General features: G+C 56.5%; 1 protein-coding gene across 11 annotated transcripts in view; it reads right to left on the reverse strand.

Annotated features, from left to right (window-relative positions):
- KMT2D (lysine methyltransferase 2D) overlaps nt 1-19,380 on the reverse strand; it is a 39,482-nt gene that overhangs the window by 8,095 nt on the left and 12,007 nt on the right. For 5 of the 11 annotated variants that reach the window (XM_057486539.1, XM_057486541.1, XM_057486538.1 and 2 more), the window contains exons 14-48: nt 19,003-19,113; nt 18,276-18,380; nt 17,357-17,538; nt 17,011-17,175; nt 16,811-16,920; nt 16,668-16,715; nt 15,786-16,007; nt 15,450-15,569; nt 15,250-15,363; nt 14,922-15,052; nt 14,681-14,828; nt 14,424-14,489; nt 14,135-14,245; nt 13,804-13,941; nt 13,615-13,699; nt 13,136-13,377; nt 12,964-13,037; nt 12,716-12,766; nt 10,789-12,600; nt 10,503-10,685; nt 10,297-10,430; nt 8,232-10,078; nt 6,777-6,900; nt 6,583-6,667; nt 6,411-6,477; nt 6,064-6,296; nt 3,179-5,965; nt 2,900-3,040; nt 2,625-2,792; nt 2,316-2,475; nt 1,607-1,691; nt 1,259-1,434; nt 1,028-1,158; nt 228-360; nt 22-149 (exon numbers count right to left, since the gene is read on the reverse strand). In XM_057486539.1, coding sequence (XP_057342522.1) covers nt 22-149; nt 228-360; nt 1,028-1,158; nt 1,259-1,434; nt 1,607-1,691; nt 2,316-2,475; nt 2,625-2,792; nt 2,900-3,040; nt 3,179-5,965; nt 6,064-6,296; nt 6,411-6,477; nt 6,583-6,667; nt 6,777-6,900; nt 8,232-10,078; nt 10,297-10,430; nt 10,503-10,685; nt 10,789-12,600; nt 12,716-12,766; nt 12,964-13,037; nt 13,136-13,377; nt 13,615-13,699; nt 13,804-13,941; nt 14,135-14,245; nt 14,424-14,489; nt 14,681-14,828; nt 14,922-15,052; nt 15,250-15,363; nt 15,450-15,569; nt 15,786-16,007; nt 16,668-16,715; nt 16,811-16,920; nt 17,011-17,175; nt 17,357-17,538; nt 18,276-18,380; nt 19,003-19,113 — 10,617 coding nt within the window. The remainder of the gene's footprint in view (nt 1-21; nt 150-227; nt 361-1,027; nt 1,159-1,258; nt 1,435-1,606; nt 1,692-2,315; nt 2,476-2,624; nt 2,793-2,899; nt 3,041-3,178; nt 5,966-6,063; nt 6,297-6,410; nt 6,478-6,582; nt 6,668-6,776; nt 6,901-8,231; nt 10,079-10,296; nt 10,431-10,502; nt 10,686-10,788; nt 12,601-12,715; nt 12,767-12,963; nt 13,038-13,135; nt 13,378-13,614; nt 13,700-13,803; nt 13,942-14,134; nt 14,246-14,423; nt 14,490-14,680; nt 14,829-14,921; nt 15,053-15,249; nt 15,364-15,449; nt 15,570-15,785; nt 16,008-16,667; nt 16,716-16,810; nt 16,921-17,010; nt 17,176-17,356; nt 17,539-18,275; nt 18,381-19,002; nt 19,114-19,380) is intronic. The other 6 variants (XM_036891551.2, XM_036891527.2, XM_057486544.1 and 3 more) reach the window with 5 other exon arrangements.

Raw genomic sequence — 19,380 nt, forward strand, 5'->3', positions numbered from 1 at the left:
CCGTTTCTCCCAGAGACCTACCTGTTTCAGGAGGCTCAAGATGTCTAGCTGGCTCTTGAGCGTATAGCCAGGCAACACTGCATCAAACTGCCTCAGCCAGTCAGTGCCAGTTTCTGGGCTCTTGCCGCCCAGGCCCTTTTCTTTCCCACCTGCAGGTAGGAAGGGGTCAGAGCCTCCCACCAGAATCATCCCCCGCAGGCCCCAAGGAGTTTTCCTGCCACACTCACCAGGGCCCTCAGCTTCCCCCTTCTTAGGCTCAATGCCTGCCCGGGCAGGGCTCTCTGGGAACAGCACCTCATAGGAGTTGGGGATCTTCATGCTTAGCAGCTCTGCCACTGCCACCATAACACCACTCAGGTTCTGCCAGGGCAGGAAAGGGGATGAAAGAGCTGTGTCACCAGCATGTAGAGTGAGCCCTATCACTAGCTCACTGGGGACAAGGACACCCAGAACACAATTCCCCAAGCATCTGCTCAGTCCTGCTGCTGGGCCATCTAGCCATTCTCATGAACTTCCCTTACAGCTGCCTTTACCAAACTGTTGTGGCAAGGGATCTGTGTCCACTAAGTTTAGGAAATGACACATACCATATCCACAACTTATGAGATTCATAACATACAACTTAGCAAATTAAAGGATCTGAGGAATCTTATTTAGTAAAGAAACGTATTCTATTGTTGCAACTGGAATTTCCAATTTTCTTTGACCACAAAACCCTATTAATGTTAAAAAAAAAAAGAGTTCCAACAAATGCGACTGTGGACATGCTGTTTTGCAGCATTCCTTGCACTATACATACTCTCCTTGTTGATAACTTGGGTATTTACCACTGGACTGTGAGCGCACTGAGGGCAGGGACCTGTCATGTTTTCCATTTAATTGGTAATGCCATAGCCTCTAGCCCAAGCGTTCATGCACAGTAGGTCTTCAGTACAGAGTTTTGAATGATCGATTTTATCCAGATGAGTTCCAGGAACTGCTCTCTGACCAGGGTATGCTCAGCTTCCAAGGCACCCCCAGGACACACCTTGGCTGCAGCAGCAGAGACTGTCAACATGACTGACACCTCACTTCCTTTGCCCTTTTCCCAGGTTGTGGTAGGTAGCTTTCCAGGGGCTTCCAGGTCTAGGGCCCCGTAAGGTTTAGTATCTGGGAAGACTGAATGAGAGAGAGGGACCTGAATAAGCTCCAGCTGCCTCTCTCTCTCCCAGCCTCTGACATCCCAGCCAGGCCCAGCCCCTGTGCAGAGAGCCTCTACCTGGGATGCTGGCCCGAGGAATGATGGGGATAACAGGGGAGAGAGCTCGGTCATCCTGCTCCCACCGGCCTGAGCCCAGCTGAGGGAAACGAGAGGCTTCCTCCCCCAGGATGCTCTCAGGAGACGAAGCTGGCACAATGCTGTCAGGAGAGTCGCTGTCCTCATCACTCTCCATCCTGGAGGCCAAAAGTGGACATTTGTTGTTACAACCTTGCAGACTCCCCCTCCCAATTCTAGAAATTAGTATTTGTCATAGCCTTACTTGAAATCCACCATTGGCCAAAGGAATAATGAGGCAACCTGTGCACCACCCCCATTCTTTACCCTCATTTCTGGTCCCACTCCCACCTGACATCCTCAGTCTGATTGTGGGGGGGTGTAGGCAAGGCGGCCAGCAAGTCTAGACTCTTCACCTCTGAAGCATCTGAGGGGTCTGTAGAGAAAGAAAATGGCAGGCTGAGGGTGGCCAGGGCTGAGGGTGCTTTCTCCCCCATTTCAGGCCTAACTAGTACAAGATCTGGCTTAGCTATCATGACCACTGTTTACCGATCCACCACCAGTTTACGGCAGGCAAGCTTTATTTATGAGCCTTTCCTATTTGCCAGGCCTTGGGCTTTAGGTATAATCTATTTTTATCATCTTTTAACAGTCTCAACAGGTGAGTACACAATACCTACTATACGGTGAGGAAACTGAGGCTCACCCAAGTCAGTTGTATTACTTGGCTGTAGTAACACAACTAAATGAATGTGGGACACAGTATTCAAATCCAGACCTGACTGTAGTTCTATACCCACTAAAGTTTGGCTGCTCCTCATCAACAAAAGCTTCATTAGTTCTCTAGCTGCCATCCACCTCTCCCACTGAAGCCCATCTTAGCTATCAACCCAGCTGTGCTGAAGAGGCCTTTCCTTCTCAGGGGCCCCATCATGTGTGCACCCAGGGCAACATGCAACTGCTTGTATCTCAAACTGTGTGGAATGGCACACTAACTGGCTTGGATCCCAACCACCAAATCCCACTAAGGAAGGAGAGGCCCACTCTGCTCCTGACTTACCCCTCAGCGTGCTCTCAGCGTCCCGGGCAGAGGTGGCATCCTTGGGGTGCTCCCCCAGCTCTTCAGATGGAGTGACGCCATTCACCATCTTCTGCTGCACCGATGGGGGTGGGGTGGGCGGCAGCGACGAGGGTGGTGTCGGCGGGTTACTCAGGTTATTCTGGGAATGGGGTGGGGTGTTGTGTGCAAGATGGCATAGGGAGACTGATGCCATCTCCTGACCCCATACTACCTCAGCCATCTCCACGCCCACCTCCACCCCCCGCAAAGAAGCTCATCACCCTCAAAAGGTATTGCCATTTTTCTGACCTTGGTAAGCAGCTGGGAATAGTAGTCAGGGCCAGAGGCCAGTGCCCCACTTCCAAAGGCCCCCCTCAGCTGGCACTGCCCACTGACTGGGCAGCCACTACCAAAGGGAGCAAAGAGGCTAAAATTGGCGGTGATGGTAGGCTCTGTTAGGGGCAGCAGGGACAGCTCCTAGAAGGGGCAAAATGACAAAGTTGGAGACCTGCAGCTACACAGCTGGGTGCCAGGGAGCCCCCATACCCTGGGTTGGGACCAGGGGACTGGCTCCTTGGGATCACCTGTTGCAGCTGTTTCAGCAAGGCCTCGCTGGCCCTGACCCCGTCCTCCTTCCGCAGCTTCTTTCGGGAGCTCACCAACCTGTCGCTGGCCTTCTGTACCCGCTTGGGCTTCGGTGTTAAAGGCTTCCTTGCTGCTATATCCTAAGCCGGATAAAATCACAGTGAAGGTGGCTGTCCTCCTCAGAGCCCTCACCTCTTCTGCTTCACCCAGACCTGCTCACTCTGCCCTGGGCTCCAGGCCCCTCTCTCTCTAGGCTCCTCTCTAGCTAGCATACTCACCTCCTTGTTGCTGGGGGTACCCTGTAGTTTCTGCTCCAGCCCAGCCAGCTTGCTGTCAATGTGCCCGTTGATCTCAGCTCGCAGCCCCTCGGGCCCCCGCCCAGTGCCGAGTTGCACATTCTTTGCCCGTAGAAGCTTCTGCAGGAGCAGATGCCCTGCCTCTGAGCGGGGGCCTGCCAGCAGGAGGTGGTTGCTGGTACCTGGTGCCCCTCCTGGCTCCCCGTTGGCTTCCCTCTTCACTGCCTGGGCTCCCAGGGCACATGGCTCTTCTCGAGGTTCCTGCTTGATGCTGAGATGGGGTGGCTCCAGCACTGCCTGTCCATTCACCTGCTCCAGATGCCCAGGTACCAGGCCGCTCTGCTCCGGCTTCTGGGCTTCTACCAGGGCATCTGAGGGGTCCCAAGGTCTCAGACTCTTGCCAAAGAAGGAATCTGCAAGCTGGGCAGCAGCAGGTGAGAGCCTCCCAGGAGGCAGCTCCAAGGGTGGCCCCTGGGGTTTTGGGGTCCCTGGCTGGGTTGGGGTGAGGTGGGCCTCAGAGGGAAGCTGAGTGCTGGGGGAAGGTAACTGTGAGGAAGATCTCTTTGGCTCTTGAGGGCTGGATGGTAGAGGTGTGGGATGGACAGGGCCAAGGACTGGTCCTGTGGATAAGGCTCCTTGTGGGGCGGGAAGCCGGGGTGGGCCCTGAGGTCGGAGCCCTGCTCCTGGCTCCTGGAGGGGGCCTGTCTGGGGTCCAGGGAAGCCCCCAGGCTGGGGCTGGCGGCCCAGAAGGCCCTGGAGGGGAGAGGGCTGGGCAGCAGGCTCCTGGTAGGGGGGGGCGTGGCGCATGGACTGGCCCTGCTGCAGCTGCCGCTGCACAAGCAGCGCCTGTAGCTGCTGCTGCTGTTGGGGGCTCAGGTGCCGCAGCTGTGGGGTTTTGGCCAGGACTCCTTGGAGCTGTGCCCGAAGCTGACCCACAGTGGGCATGAGTCCAGCCCCAGGTAGGCCCTGCACAGACTGGGGCACAGATCCTGGTTTGGCAGGCTGTGGCCCTGTGTTACCCTGCACAGGCCGCTCTAATCCGAGGGGCTGTTGGGAGCCCAGAAGGTTCTGGGCCATGGGCCCAGGCTGCTCCCCTAAGGAAACAGAGGACTGGGCCAGCAGGTGGGGTACAGACGAGGCCTCAGATGATCCACTGCCTGGCTGTGCGTGGCTTCCCACACCTGCTGGGTGGGGCCCGCTGGCTTGCGGTTGCTGCTGTCCTGGGAGCCTCAGAGGCGGCTGCAGCTGCACAGAGTGGGGCTGAGGCTGGGCCTGGTGTTGGACAAGCAGGAGCGGTGAGTCCCCGGAGAGTGAGGGCTTTACCTCCCCTGGCTCAGGGGCCACTGGCTCAGGCACAATCCCTACTGCTAAAGGCCCTCCCTGATGTGGGCTGGACCCCTCAGTGGCCTCCGGAGGAAGAGCCGTTTCTACAATGCTTTTCTCCTTGCCCATTAGGAGGAGGGTTGGGCCCAGAGCTCCAGGACTAGTAAAGTGTTGCAGAGGCTTGGCTGGTGTGCCGGGGTCGAGTGTCACCTGCTGTTGCTGCTGCTGCGGAGACAATAAAGTTCGGCTCTGGTTCAAGAGGCTCATCTGCTGCTGCTGCTGCTGCTGCTGCTGCTGCAGCTGCTGTTGCTGTTGTAACTGTTGCTGCTGAAGCTGCTGCTGCTGCTGAAGTTGCTGTTGTTGCTGCTGCTGTTGAAGCTGCTGCTGCTGAAGTTGCTGCTGCTGCTGTTGAAGTTGCTGCTGCTGCTGCTGAAGTTGCTGTTGCTGAAGCTGCTGCTGCTGCTGCTGCTGCTGCTGTAAGGTGGCCATGGGCTGAGCAGTCAGTTTGGGCTGCCCGCTGTGTGGCAGCAGACCCTGCTGAAGATGGGAAAGCCCTGCCATGGAGCCCTGCTGTTGGTGTTGCTGCTGCTGCTGCTGTTGTTGCTGGGCTGTGACCAGCCGGTGTCCCATAAGGCCCTGACCCTGCTGTGCCAGCTGGGGAGAACTCAGCACCCGGGACTGGGTCAGAAGCACCTGTCTGTGAGAACCCTGGGCGCCCAATGCCCCAGGGTGCTGCTGCTGCTGCTGTGGCTGCTGCAATACTGCCACCTGGGCAGGGCCCAGCATGCCCTGGGGCCCCTGAGATGCTTGGGGGGACAGCTGCTGGACCAAGAGGCCTTGATGGCTGCTGGGAGGCAGAAGCCCCTGGGGCTTGGGCCCCAAAGCCTGGTTGGCCTGTACCCCTGGGCCCTGCTGCTGTTGCTGCTGGACTGCCACCTGTCCTAGGAGGTGCTGCTGCTGCTGCTGTTGCTGCTGTTGCAGTTTCTGGGCAAGTTGCATACGTTGCTGCTGCAGCTGCAGCTGCCTCTCCTGTAAAAGCCTCGAATCGGGTCCTAGGCCTCGAAGAGCAAGGTTGCCAGGGAAAAAGCCCCCTGAGGGACCAGCCAGGGCCCCAGCCCCACCAGAATGTTGCTGTTGCTGCTGCTGGGCCAGGGTCGTGCTGAGGAAGGGGCCACCAGGCTGTCCAGGTAGTGCCATGCCCCCGGGGGGCAGGCGAAGACCTGCAGCCTGCCCACCCGGGGGCCCTGGTGGAGGCTGCAGCCCATGGCCAGGAAGCAGCTGACCAGGCAGCTTGGTGATCAGCCGTGGGCTCTGGGAAGGGCTGAGGGCCAGCACGGCCGAGTGCTGCTGCTGCTGCTGCTGCTGCTGTTGCTGCTGCTGCTGCTGCTGTTGCTTGTTGCGATACTCTGCCATCAGGTTCGTGTGCTCCTTCTGCTGCTTCCGCACCTGGTGCAAGAGGGCCGCGGGTCAGCCTGGAGCCTGCCGGCCCGTGCCACCCCTCTTCCCAGGCTCCTGGCTGCACGGCTGAAGGCTGCTTTCCTCACCTGATCTAGCTGTTTCTGGATCTTGCTCTGCTGCTCCGTAACCAGCTTGAGCTTCTCAGCGTCAGCTTCTGGGAACTCACGGCCGGCCTTTTTGGCAGTGCGCTGCTTGGCACACAGAGCCTTTCGGGACTTGCGGTGCACACCAATCTGCTCCTCGAGCACCTTCAGCTGCATCTGCAGGAGCTGTTGGGTATGGAACAGCCACTCCTCATACTGCCGCTGGTCAGCCTCATCTGGAAAAGTAAGAGGGGTGTCAAGACCCACAAAATGGTGATCCTAATCCCTCTTCTTCCACATGCCCCAAGCCACTTACTTCCCTGCACACACCTTCCCATCCCCATACTCACTGATCACTCCCTGGGCAAAAGCAGGTGGATTGGGACGAGGCTGGGAAGGGTCACCAGCACTCCGCTCCTGTGATGAGAGAGACCACTGAAGGGTCACTGTGCCACACCAGGCCCTAATTAGGATGGCCCAAAGGCATAGGGCACAAGTTCCTACTCCCACCTGATCACTTACCTGTCCACTCCCAGCTACCACATGATTCTGCAGATCACTGCTGGGCCCCCCTGAGAGTCTCTGGGCTAGCAGGGACACTTGCTGCCTGCAGTCCACCAAAGCACAGAGGATGTGTTGGTGATGGGGAAAGTTGAAAAGCAGAGGTGGGACAAGTAGGGAGAGGGATAGAAAGGGACCAACCCCCCTAATCTTACCTGTTCATACCAGGTGCCACTCCAATGCTGCCCTGAGCCATTACCTTCTTGATGCCTTTCAAAGCCACCATCTTAGCCTTTGCAATGGGATCAATGATATCTTCTGCAGCAAACTTGTCCAGGTCTGGAGAGGGAAAAGCTAAATGAGCTGGACATTGGGGTCAAAGCTCCACTCCATGCCTGCCATTCCCTCCAACACCTTGACCTCGACCATGCCAAGCAGAACAATGGCATGGCATGGTGGAAAGACAACTAGACTAGGAGCCAGGCAGTGTGGGTGACTCAGCTCTATCATTCACAGGGCATGTGGCCCTGTTTTTTTTTTTCTGGCACTGTATTAGGAGTAAGTACTTGGTAAATATTTGTTGAGCCAATATAACAACATCATTTCACTTCTCTGAGCCTCAGTTTACTTCTCTGTTTGATAGAGATCATGATTTCTCTTCTGCCTACCTCTTGAAGCTACTCAGAAGACCTAATGAGAAAAGAATATGAGTACACTTTATGAACTAGAAAGCATTCTTCAAAAGTAATGTTCTTAGGGCAACTAGTGTAGCCCAAGAACCTAAGATACAGGCAGTGTGCCAAAGCTCTAGATGCCAAAGCTGCTTCAGGCACAAGCATCACTCACAGCCCACTTCCCTGCCTACCCAGGATGCTAGGTACAATCGGAGAAATAAGCAACCACAAGCAAATTAAAATTCTCCTAAGATCCTCAATACTATATCTCCACTGCTCAGAAAACTGGCTCCCTTTTTAAAGGACTAACCAAACTCCCTTTCCTACTGTTTCTGAGGCAGTTAAGAGAGACTCTAGCTCTATTCGTTGTGTGATCTTGGGCAACTTACTTAACTTCCATGCCTGTTTCCTTTTCTATAACTGAAGATAATAATAACCAATTTAATGAGTTGGTTATGATGATTAAACAAATATAAAGCACATTGCTTGGCAAATGGTAGTCACTCAATAAATGCTAGTTGTAATTTGAGATGGTCCCTCATCTGGCCCCTGCTGCTTCTCCAAAATTATGGTTCTGCCTCCCCACTTTCCTCCAGAGTCTACTCCAGCCTCACCACTTTACTGTCTCCAAATATGCCCCACTGACATTCTTGCCACAATAGCCTCACTCAAGTCTTTTCACCTACCAGATTACTTTTTCTTCTACCACCTCTCTCCAAGTCTTAATCTTTTAGTATCAGCACAGCTATAAAGCCTTTGCTAATCAGGCTTTATACATTCATTCCACCTGAATGCCTGCTATATGCCAGCCACTGTTCCTTCCATCTTAAAAGCTATAGTGCTTCTGCCTACACCACTAGTAAGATATTTAGCCAAGGCTCTTTTCATTCCACCTCTCTTAACTAGGGATCAGCTTAGGTCTGCAGCTTAAGCACCCATTCGGTGGTTACCATGATCACCTGAGTAACTAAGCCAGTGCTCCCAGCTTGAAGTTACCTGTATCCGGGAAGAAGCTGTTAGCCAGCTGCTGCTGCATCGCCAGCTGCTGGGGTTTCATGCACATGGAAGGTGACATAGTACCCATGGGCTTCTGTGCCAGCACTGACTGTTGGCTCTGCTGGGGCACCAAGCCTGCCTGCCCCCCATGCTGCCCACTTTGCATATGCCCTTGGTTGGATACCATGGCCATGGATGGGGCCAGGCGCTGCTGAAGGGCATGAGCTGGTGGCTGGGTGGGCATCAGTGGTTGGGCCAAGCCTGGCTGTCGGGAACCTCCAAGTCCCAGGGCGAGCTGCTGTTGGGGCCCAGACATACTAGAAGAAGAGCCCTCATGTGGCAAAGACATGGCCTGGGCAGGGCCTGGTGTGGACAGCAGGGAATGCTGCTGCTGCGCAGGCTGCAGCTGTGCTGAAAGCTGCTGCTTCTTCTGCAGCTCCTTCTTCTCATGCTCCAACAGGTCCTCGATGAGCAAGGGCAATTCACTGGCTACCAGTGAGCTCTCCATTTTGTCCAGCTCATCCCCAGCTGCTGCATGTCCACCAGGCAAGGTAAGGGCCCCACTCTCTAGCTCAAACTTTTCCAGCAAGGAGGACCCTCCTGGGACATTCAGTGGGCTGGGGGTCAGCAGGTGAGCTGGTGGTCCTCCAGAGGCCCCAAAAGAGCCCTTCTCAGTTGTGTGCCCACTGCTAGAAAAGGGTCCTGTGCCCAGCCGGGTGTCCCGGCTGCCCATCACATTCTGTCCTGGCTTCAGCCCCAGGCCTAGGGAAGTGGTGGCAGGTGCTGGCTCTGCTTTGGGGGTGGTCATGGTGAACTGGCAAGGGGAAGGGTGGCGCCCACCCTCCTCCACCTTGGGCTTCACATCAGAGAGCACCGGTGCCAGACGGGGTTCAGAGGCCTCAGCAGCAGGCAGAGGGCGCTCCTCAGGGACCAAGGGTCCTGGCTCTACCCCGCGAAGCAGGGCCTCCCGCTCGGCCTTTTCATTGGCCGACTCCACCAGCCTCAGGTGCTCATTGAAGATGTCCTTCTTGTCCCCAGTATCCAGCTCAGGATCAGTGTAGGCCAGTAGGTCAAACTCATCCCCATTGAGCAGGTCATCCAGGTGGGGGTCGTTGGTCTCCAGGTTTTCCAGGGTGCCCAACTCATCATCTCCCTTGGCCACATCCACACCCAGGCCCAGGTGAGCAAGCTCCTCGTCATCCTCTAGGGCCTTATGGGCATCAAAGTCATCATCCAGCTCAGGATCCTCACAGGGTAACTTCCCAGCTTCCAGGGCCAGAGGAGGGGGTCGGCCAAGCTCAGTGCTTGAGGGGGGCCGGCTGACCAGCTCCAAGCCAGTGGGCAGGGTGGGGCCCTTGGTATGGGGTGCTGGATGGAGGCTGTTTAGTTCAGGGGCTGGTGGGGCCGAGGGTTTCTGGGGGGGAAGGCCTGATATTGCCAGGCCTCGGAGCCCTTCAGGGGCCAGTCGGTGGGACTCCTCACTCACGGGGTAAAAACGGGGTCTCTGAGGGGGGCCCTGGCCGGGAAACGGAGTCCCCCCGGGTCCTAGTCCTTTCTGTACATTGTGCCGCAACTCAATGAACTGGGCAGGACCAGCTGGACCAGGCACTGGCTCACCAGGGCCAGGCAGGCGGGTGGGAACTCCCGCCAAGGGGGAGCCTAGGGCTTGGCGGCTCAGCTCAGGCCCAGCTGAGGGGAAGCGAGCGGACATGGCGAGGCGCATGGAGGCTGCTGTCGCCTGCTGCTGCTGCTGCTGCCACAGCTGCTGCTGCTGCTGCTGCTGTGAGGGCAGCGGCCCTGCATAGGGCGTGCGCTGGTAGAAGGCCTGGGAGCCTCCCACCAGTTGCCTGCAAGAATACACAGCCGTCAGTAAGATGCAATCAGTATGAAGAGCTGGAACACAGGCAAAGACAGCAGGGGAGGATTGAGTTAATACGGTGTAGGGGGAAGGAATGGGGATGAACGAGTGAGCCTGGACAAGGATGAGAAAGACAGGACAGTGGACACAGTGCACCACGGTGGTAAGCTGTTCTCCCATCCACCCCAAGGGAACCCCCAGGCTTACCGGCTGCTCACATCCATAGAAGGGGTGGCTGGTGGAGGTGGCCGAGAGAGCCGGTCATCGCTAGGGAAAGCCCCGGGCCCCAGGATGGGGCCACCCAGCTTGCTTGGGGGCAGCGCCACAAGGCTGTTCTTGTCCTAGAAGGGAGAGAGAGGAGGTAGGGCCACCTTCAGTACCCTGGACCCACCCACCCTTGCCGCTCTACCAACCTGGGTGCCAGCAAAGGGGGTCTGGCCTCGGCTCAGCTGCTCAAAGGCAGGGCTGCTAGGCTCAGCACCCCAGGTGCCTGGGGGCCCCACCACCCCAGCAGCTGCCGCAGCCGTTTCCTTCTCCTGCCGCAGGGTGTTGCGCTGGATCTGCTGCCGTATCAGCAGCTCCCGTAGTCGTTGGCGCTGTGCAGACAACAGAAAAGGGGTAAGTCCATTATACTCCAACCACAGGGCAGGCACAGGGACAGCAGAGACATAGGGGCTCAGCTCCAGGATGTCAACCCACCTGCCGTTGCTTTTCCAGCTCTGTCTGGCTGAGACTGGACATGCCTGGGTCCTGGGTACCTGGAAGTTCGGGTGCCGCCAAAGAACTGCCCATTCCAGCCCCTGGGTCTTCTCGCTTATCAACTGGAGAGGTGATGCCTGCCCGCTGTGAGGCTCCATGGGACAGGTAGGGGAGGGATCCATCGGGTGCAGGTGGTTGTAGGACTGATGGGGGGCGTAGTGGGGACAGCCCGTAGCCCTCTCCTGTGGACCCACTGCTGGATCCCAGGGGGCTGCCCGATGGGTGGAAGTTCCCTGTGGCTACTGTGTAGTTTGTGCTTTGAGGCTTGCCCAAGGTAGGGCCCGGCCCAAAATGGCTGTTGATCCCATGGGGTGGAGGGAGACCAGGCTGAGGGACAGGGGGCTTTAGGGAAGGCTCCCCTACTGCCTGAGGGAAAGTGAAACGCATGGGAGAGGGGGTACCCACAAATGCACCTGTCCCAGGGGACCGGGCAAAATTGGGGGGCTGCCCACTTGGGACCTTGGCATGGAGCTCACCTGCTGGTCCTGAGGGCAGGGCTGCTGGGAAGCCCCCAGCCCCCAGTGGAGTGTGGGCTAGAGGCCCAGCCTTGAAGGCAACTTCAGGGGGCTGGGGTCGGGGTGGCTTATGAAGTGGGGCAAAAGGGTCACGGGACTGGGGGCGTGAGGGTGGGCGGGAGTAAGGGTCAGGGGACTGGAAGCGAGGAGTAACAGGAGATGGACAGAAAGCCTCAGCAGACAGAGGACGGGGTGTCAAGGGAGACTGGGAGCTGGACTGGGACTGGGGACTGGCAGGTACTCGGGAGAAAGGGTCGGAGGGCAATGAGCGGGAGGGTAGGGCACAGCAGCTCTCAGAGGGTGGGAGTTGGGGCCGAGGAGTCAATGGGGGCTGGGCATAGGCATCAGGATAGGGGCCAGAGCGAAAAATGTCTGAGTGGCTGGGAGGAGAAGGAGCCAAAGCCTGGGCAGGGGGTGGCTCCTGGGGTCTTAGGCCCAAACCAGGGCTCTGAGGCTCTACCTGAGACGCCCGAGGGGTTAGAGGGGCTTTGAAGACATCAGGTGCCTTTAACTCCATGCCACCCAGGTGAGGGCCTGAGGAGGGTGAGTCAACAAAGCCCAGGTTTGGGGGCCCATAGCTAGGAGAAGATGCCCCAAGCTCTTCCTTCTTCACCTCTAGGGCCTTCCGAGACTCCCCAAAAGGTGGGGGTGACAGCAGGGGCTCCGAAGCCTTGCCTCCCCCTACCCCTGGGCTCTCAGGCACAGCCAGGTTGTCCAGAGAGGGGCAGCGGGGTTTGAGGAAGGGATCAGGTGTGGCGGGCTGGTGTCGAGGGGTGCCAGGCGGGGTAGTGTGGAATTCCCCTGGCTGGCCAGTCCCAGGATGAGATGAGGTGCCCAGCGTCGGGGGCTGTGTAGGGGCCCCAGTCGGACTAGGATAGGGAGGATAGGCGGGTGGTGCCGTGGGGAAGCGGGGCTCCAGAGCGTAGGCGGGGGCCAGTCCAAAGGGGTCCTGCGAAGGCACTTGGGCGGGCACCTGGGGTGGGAGCTTGAGGAAGAGCTCACCGGGTGAGTCGGGGCCGGGCACCGTGCCTGCCGGCGGCTTCAGGAACCCATCCGCAGAGGTAGACAAGCCGGCGGGGGTAGTGGGGCTGCCAATGAAAATGGTGGGGGCGGCAGCAGGGGGCGGACTGCCCAGAGCCCCTGGCTGGGGGGGAATGCGGAGATGTAGAGCCGGTCGGTCAGTCTTACGGGCCATGTCGCCCACCTTTGTCTGCTTGTTGATTTGGCTCTCAGCCTGCTACGGGAGGAGACCAGGCACAGGGCAGTCAGGCTGCTGTGGGCCGGCCCTGTGTCCCCACCCCACTCAGAGAGGCCCCCTAATATAGGACTTAGATGGCATGGCCCCAACTCACCTTTTGCACCTTGTTGATGCGGTGAGCTGCCCGGTTATCTTTGGCCTTTTGCTGAGGGATATAGAACAAAACCTTAGGCCTAGGGCTCAATATCTTGCCCGGCTCCCATCCCTCAAACTCCCTGTGCAGAAGCTGATCCCTTCTGGCTCAGATGCTTTGGGAATGGGGAATGGAAAAATCAGTGACTTTCTCAAAGACACCCCACCCTACTCAGTTCCCATGCTGATCCAGGCTCCATTCTGTCTCACCAAATAGGGGGCTTTGTCAGTGGCTGGAACTTTTCTCCAGAGCTTCATGATTTGTTTGCAACGGCTAGACCAGTCTGGACGGCAGAGGGATTTCGTTAGAGGAGACGTGGCAGGTGACTCCTGTACCCACCACGTTACCAGGCTGTTCCCCTTGCCCTCATCCCATGGGTACCTGGATAATCTTGCTTGAGATTGGGAAAGTTAATGTTGGCATAGAGCACAGGTGAGATGGTGGAGAGCTGGCCCAATTCCTCATCCTTCTCCCAGCGCTGAAGACTCCGTTGGTTATAGGAGAGCCCATCGCCCTCACCCTCTGTGGTGGGCGTGGTGGGGGTAGAGGGCGTGGTGCCCCCAGAGCCCGTCCAGGGGCTGTCTGGCTCACCGGGTTCCGGGCTAAAGAAGCCCCCGCGCTCCCTGGGGCGCAGGGGCAGAGAGTCACAGAGGGCAGGGATGCCAAGCCTCACTCCAGTTAAATGCCCAGAGTTCCCAGGCCACTGCCCTGCCTTATACAGGAGGGCCATTATAAAGGGAGCAGAGGAAAATGCTGCTATAGCAGCACCCAGGAGTCCAAGGTTCCTTCCCTTGGCATGGCCCCCACTGGAGGGAAGAGATAGTAGGGACTGCCCAAGGAGGTTAAGCATAGATACCAACCTAGAATCCAGGAAGGGGGACTGGCAGAGGCCTGGGTAAGAGTCCATTGGGCTGCTAGAAGGAAGAGTGCCCAAAGGGAGTCCACCTACAAGAGGCAGAGGATTAGAGAAAGGAAGCAAGAATCCCATCACCGGGGCAAGCCTGGCCATATCTCCCCACCCAGTCTTCAAACCACTCCATCTGCAGCACCTTGAGGAAAGGGCCTCTGCAATGGTGTACGGCTGCCGTCTAGGCCAGGGGTTCCGCAACCTAGATGTTGCTCTCGTTCGGAGCCCAGAACATCCTTGAAGAGCTGCTGCAGGTCCTTGGATTCCATCTTAGGCAGTTCTGTGAAGGATGGATGAAGGATGCTGCTGGGAAGACTGAGGAACTGAGGGAACACCACAGGTCTACACATGGTCAAGGCCCAGGAAGGTGCCCAGGACTCCCCATCAAAGAAATTCTAGATGACAGTCCCACAGGTTGGACCTTCTTCTCCCACTGAGAACTCATACATGAAGAGTGTGGGTCATGGTCTCACCTTCCGTGGGAATCCTGTCTAAGTCAGAGCTAAGCATCCCTTCACCCGGGGTTCCTGGCTTCTCAGGGTCACTGGGCACTGGGGATGCCTTTATGCCCCCATCCTCAGGTCCTGCAATTGCCAGGAGAAACCCATCAGCCACGGCCAGCATGGAGGTGAGCTACCACATAGGCCACCCTAACCCAGAGGGCATGGAAGTTTCCAGCCTCCAGCCCTGATGGTGCTCGGGGCAGAACAGATTGACAAGGGCAAAACCAAGGTAGGACACAGTCCTCCCAACAGCCCTCACCTGGAGTGTCAGCCTTGCCCTCGGGGCCCCGGGATTCTTCATCTGCAACATCTGGACCGTCATCTCCTACAAACAACAGTCCCCCCTCCCATCAGAGACGTCCTACCCCTGATGTCCAGACTGGGTCCCCAGCTCCACAGGCGAAGGCCCTTGGCCCACCCTCAACACCAGCCCATTCCCCACCAAATTCCCTTGCCAGCTCCTAAGCACAGAGGCAAGCTAGATCCCTTTAGACCATCTCCCACCACATGGCTAACCTTTTTGTGAGGTGGGGAGCTCCTTCCTATCTAAGGCCCCATCTCCCTTGGCTTTTGGGGTTCCTAGTCCAAAGGTTGGCCGGCCCATCCCAACTGCAAAAAGGGCCTTCCGGCTCAGGTCCAACAGCTCCTTCCCAAAGAAGGCTTCCTGTGGGAGAAGTTGGAGAAAGGAACTTCTTTGCACCCTGAAAGGCAGGTGCCCCCTCACCACCCAACTCCCATCTTGGAGCCTGAGACCCACCTGCAGGTAAGTAGGGAACATGTCTTCAAGTTTGCTCTTCTTACGCCCTCGCCGCTGCTGCTTCTTCTTCTCATCCCCATCAGCTAAGTTCTGGTCCATGGAGCCCTCTGCAGGTAAGTCGGCAGACATCACTGGGGACGGAAGAGGGGGTGTCAGCCTCCCTGAGGACACTGGGCGTGCTGCTCCAGCTCAGCCCGCAGATGCTTTCTGCCCTCTCTCCCCACCACCCTCTCGGCCCCAAGAGTGAGGCCCCAACCCCGGGCCTCCCTGAAGCTGTCTGAGGGTGCTGGGACCCCCACCTGCTCCCAGGCCCCACTGGAGCCCTCACCCGTCTCACCCTCGTCGGGCTGCCCATCCCCACTCAACACCTCCGCCTGTGCAGCAGGCCCCTTTTTCACACGTGTGTGGGATTTCCGCTGTCGCACCATGAAACCACCGATGCCTATGAGGAGGCAGAGGGGAGGCTGAGAAGCTGCCGGAGACTTGGCGGGCTGGCCCTCACCACACTGCCCCACCCCAGGGCCTCACCAGGCCTATAGGGTTTGCGTTTGCGCTTTTTGCTTTCCTCCGTCTCCTCTTTGCCAGGCTCCACATCAGGGCTAGGGGGGCCCTCCAGCTTGACCTCACATTCCATGTGCTCCACACCGCCTGCGGACAGGAATGAGATGGAGGCGCATCAGAGGCACAGGCCCTTTTAACCCTGTCATGCCTCACCACTCAGGAACAGTGCGCTTTGCCATAGAGCCATTCAGAAAGACCAACTGCGGCTTGAGGGTGACTGGGAGTGGCAATGCCACCCTGTCCAGCATCCACCTTCCACAGGCATGCTCCCATTACTTCGGCACTGAGATTCCCCAACCTGACCTTCACCCTTGAGCAGCTCATCAGCGTCCAGGTCTCCATCCTTCTTGTCATCAGGGCCAAGGGCATCTGAGGGCTCAGAACCCTCTAGCCCTGCCTCGCCTGGGAGGCCAAGCCGTCCTCGCCGTTGGCGCCGCTTGTGCAGGGGCGACATGGTCAGGTTACGCAGCACAGCCATGCCAGTTTCTGTCAGCCACACGCCCTCGAAGCGAAAGTACTGGGGCTCTGCACACAGGGGAAGAACATGTAAGGCCTGGACAGAGGTCCTAAGGAAACCAGGACTCCAGGTTTCAGCCTAAGTCCCTAGCTGGGACAAAAGAAGTGGGAGACAAACAGACCAAAGTCCAGCCTGGAGTCTGAGGGCTGGGAGAGAAGAGGCCACCAATGGGCACCAGCTGAGGCCCGAGTTCTCCATCAGTGACCCAGGGGATTCAGAAAGACTGCTAGGAGGGAGCCTGAGTTTGCTCACAATTAACCCTTGGTTCATTAAATGTACCATCCTCCAGCTGTCTGGGGCTAAGAAAGCCCCTTCTTGCTGAGTGCCAGCATGCAGGGCCTGCCCCAGGTGCCAGAGCAGTGCCCACATCTTGATGGTAGAGGAGATGGCCCCAGTCCCCTTCACTGAGGAGACAAAGCTGTGTTCTGTGCTCTCTGGAGGTGAGAGTCTGGCAGTGCAAAGGCCATGTTGTCTGATGGAAGGAACTCTGGGAAATGGGTTCTAGTCATAACTTTACCAATAACCTACTGGATGACCTTGGCAGGCCACTCATCCTCCCTGGGTCTTCGTTTCCTCCTCTGAAAATAAGATGAAACTGGGGGTGGAGCTAGACCAGATGGTATCTAAGGTGTCCTCTGGTCTTAGCAGTCAGAATTCCGGTGACTCACCTGGCTCTTTCACCTTCATAGGAACCAACTCTGGAGGTGCAACAGGCGCTGCAGAAGAAAGGGCAAACAAGGCCGCTTGAGGCCCTGCCCCATAGCCCCTCTGCCCTCCTCCTTCTCCCTTCCCCATAGCTCTGGGTACTCACCAGCAGGCTTTACCACGTAAGGCTGGCAGGAGACACAGTCAAAGCCCTCGTCAGCTGCTTGCTCCACGTCATCCTCTGTGAAGAGGCTCTCACAGCCAGCATGCATCCACCTGGGAGAAGACAAGGGGAGATAAACCGAGAGTGCAAAGCTGAGAAGAGGGAAGAAAGGGTCTATAGAAGGGGAAGGGGAGGACCCTCACCGTTCACAGTGGCGGCACTGGATTAGTAGGTCCTCTTCCACATACGGGGCATGACAGATAGGGCAGGTCACCAGGCTGGCACAGGGCCCACAGTGCGTGTAACTATTCTGCCATTCACAGTGGAAGCCAGGGGAGGCGGCCCCACACTGCATACAAGACACACACCTGGTGGGGGCAGAAAGACAGGCCCTCAGCACCTAACCTACCCAAGGCACCCAGTGGTACTCTCACTGAGAACCAAGTGACCAGGCTGTCCTTCTAAACTCAGCCTGTGTCACGTAGTCAACATCTTGTCTATGCAATCATCTCAGGACCGGGCCCCTCTGAAGACCCCAGGTTCCCTTACCACTTGCACTTCCAGCCGCCCTTGGGCACGGTGAGCAGTGGGGGGTCCAGACAGTACGTGTGGTAGCTAATGTCACAGTCATCACAGAGCAGAAGGCGTGAGGGGTCTGAGGCCTGGCCGCACACCTCACACACGATGCACTCCACACAACGCCAGCCCTTTAGCAGCATCACCTTGGTGATCTGGTGCAGAAGATGGCAATTCCTCAGGGTGTGATACAGAGGGGAGGGAAGACCTTTTAGGGGAGGTGGGATTTATATGGGTGGAGCTGGAGGACCCCAGTGCACAGGCCAGACCACCATTTGAACACAGGAAGGCTATGAAGAGCACTCTCATCCCAAAACAGCAGCTCCCAACTTAGGCTTCCAGGGATCTCTACTAATCACAGACTAGCTTCACCTGGGCACTGCCTCATTACGGTCTTTTACTAACCAAGTCCCCAAGAAGACTGTAGAGAGAATTAGGTTGTATTTCCCCCAGTTTTGCTTGAACATTTAAAACCTGCTGCCGCTGCAAGTTAGTGAATATTACAGTGGACAAGTCCTAAATTAACATTAATGAAAACCCTAAAACAATTGATTGTGTAGGTTGAAACACTGCTTTCTCTTTGCACATATGTGTTTATTATTTTGAAGATACATTTTATTTCCAGACCATATCATTTCCTACTAACAAAGTTCACATAGTTTATATGATGGATTGAATTATACAGGTAAGTCATGCTCTACCACAAAGAAACTTATAAAGACCACCATGATTTCCAAAGTACTTTCACCCAAGATGAGTTTGATCATCACTGGTGACTGATGAATGACTTCATGACCAAGGGCCACTTTAAGTAGTATAGCCAGGCAAGGAGCCTAGGATAAGAAATAACAGATCCCGTTCCCCATTACAGCCTCTTGGACCCTGAACTCACCTTGCTATTGACACAGTAAGGGTGATAGCACTGAGAACACTGGGAGCAGGCAAGGAGGTGGCCCTCTGCCCCCCGGCCAAAGCTGCCACATACCACACACATGTCCTGGGGATACAAAAAAGAAAAACCTGTATGTCCAACCTAGTCTCCTCATCCCCCTCAGTCCTGGCAACTGACTGCAACACTCATCTGAGAGGAGGGAGTCTGGAAACCAAAAGCCTGTCCCCCAGCACTAGGACACCGTGAGCCATCATGGACCCTGTTCCTTCCTAGCATGTTTATCTGACCAGGAAATGTGAATTGGTACAGCCTGAAATGGGTAAATGAAAGAAGAGTAAAAGAAAGATAAGATGGGTAAAGACTAGTCAGGATGGGAGAGTAATATACATAACAAAATTCTATCCGCTTCAAAATTATTCAGGTGAGAACACACACAGGCACCATAGACCCTAAGTGTCAACAGAGCAGAGACCATTTCTGCCTTTTGCACTTACATCCCTAGCTCCTAGCTCAGTCCCAGACTCAGAGGAGACATTCAAGGGACATCTGACAGACGGACAAACAAATGAACAACATGATTCACTGCCTGTTTTCTCATTAGCTGGGTATCTCCAGAAGCTGGTCCTTGATTTTCTGCATTTACCCTCCCGCCAAAACATACAGAGCAGAAGTTCAGTCTCCCAGGTCCCACTGCTGAGGATGGGACTAAACCAGTCAACTATGGTACCTGCATTAGGACAAACTTGTCTGTGTTGGAGAAGAGAACCACAGTATTTTGCATGGTGTCGTCATCGTCATCGTCTTCTTCCTTGCTGGGAGAGCTATCGATATCAGCAACCTTATAGGCAGAGAGTTGTTCAAAGTGAGGCAACAAAATCTGCCCCAACAAAGCTGCTTTGCGCTTTGATGCTGGGTGAAGGAGGTATGAATCCCTGGCTAAGACGAAGGCCAGAAGCCAGGACTAAGAAGCAGAAGAACACCCCACCTCCCCAACTGGGCCTCAGCCTGGACAGCAGAGATTTCAGAGAAGCCTGGGGGCCAAGTGGACAGAAGGAGCACAAATATAGCCAGACAGGCCCTAGGCTAGCAGGCAGGCAGGTGAGCA

This window comes from Manis pentadactyla, chromosome 10 (genome assembly GCF_030020395.1).
Source record: "Manis pentadactyla isolate mManPen7 chromosome 10, mManPen7.hap1, whole genome shotgun sequence".
Classification (NCBI taxonomy): Eukaryota; Metazoa; Chordata; class Mammalia; order Pholidota; family Manidae; genus Manis; species Manis pentadactyla.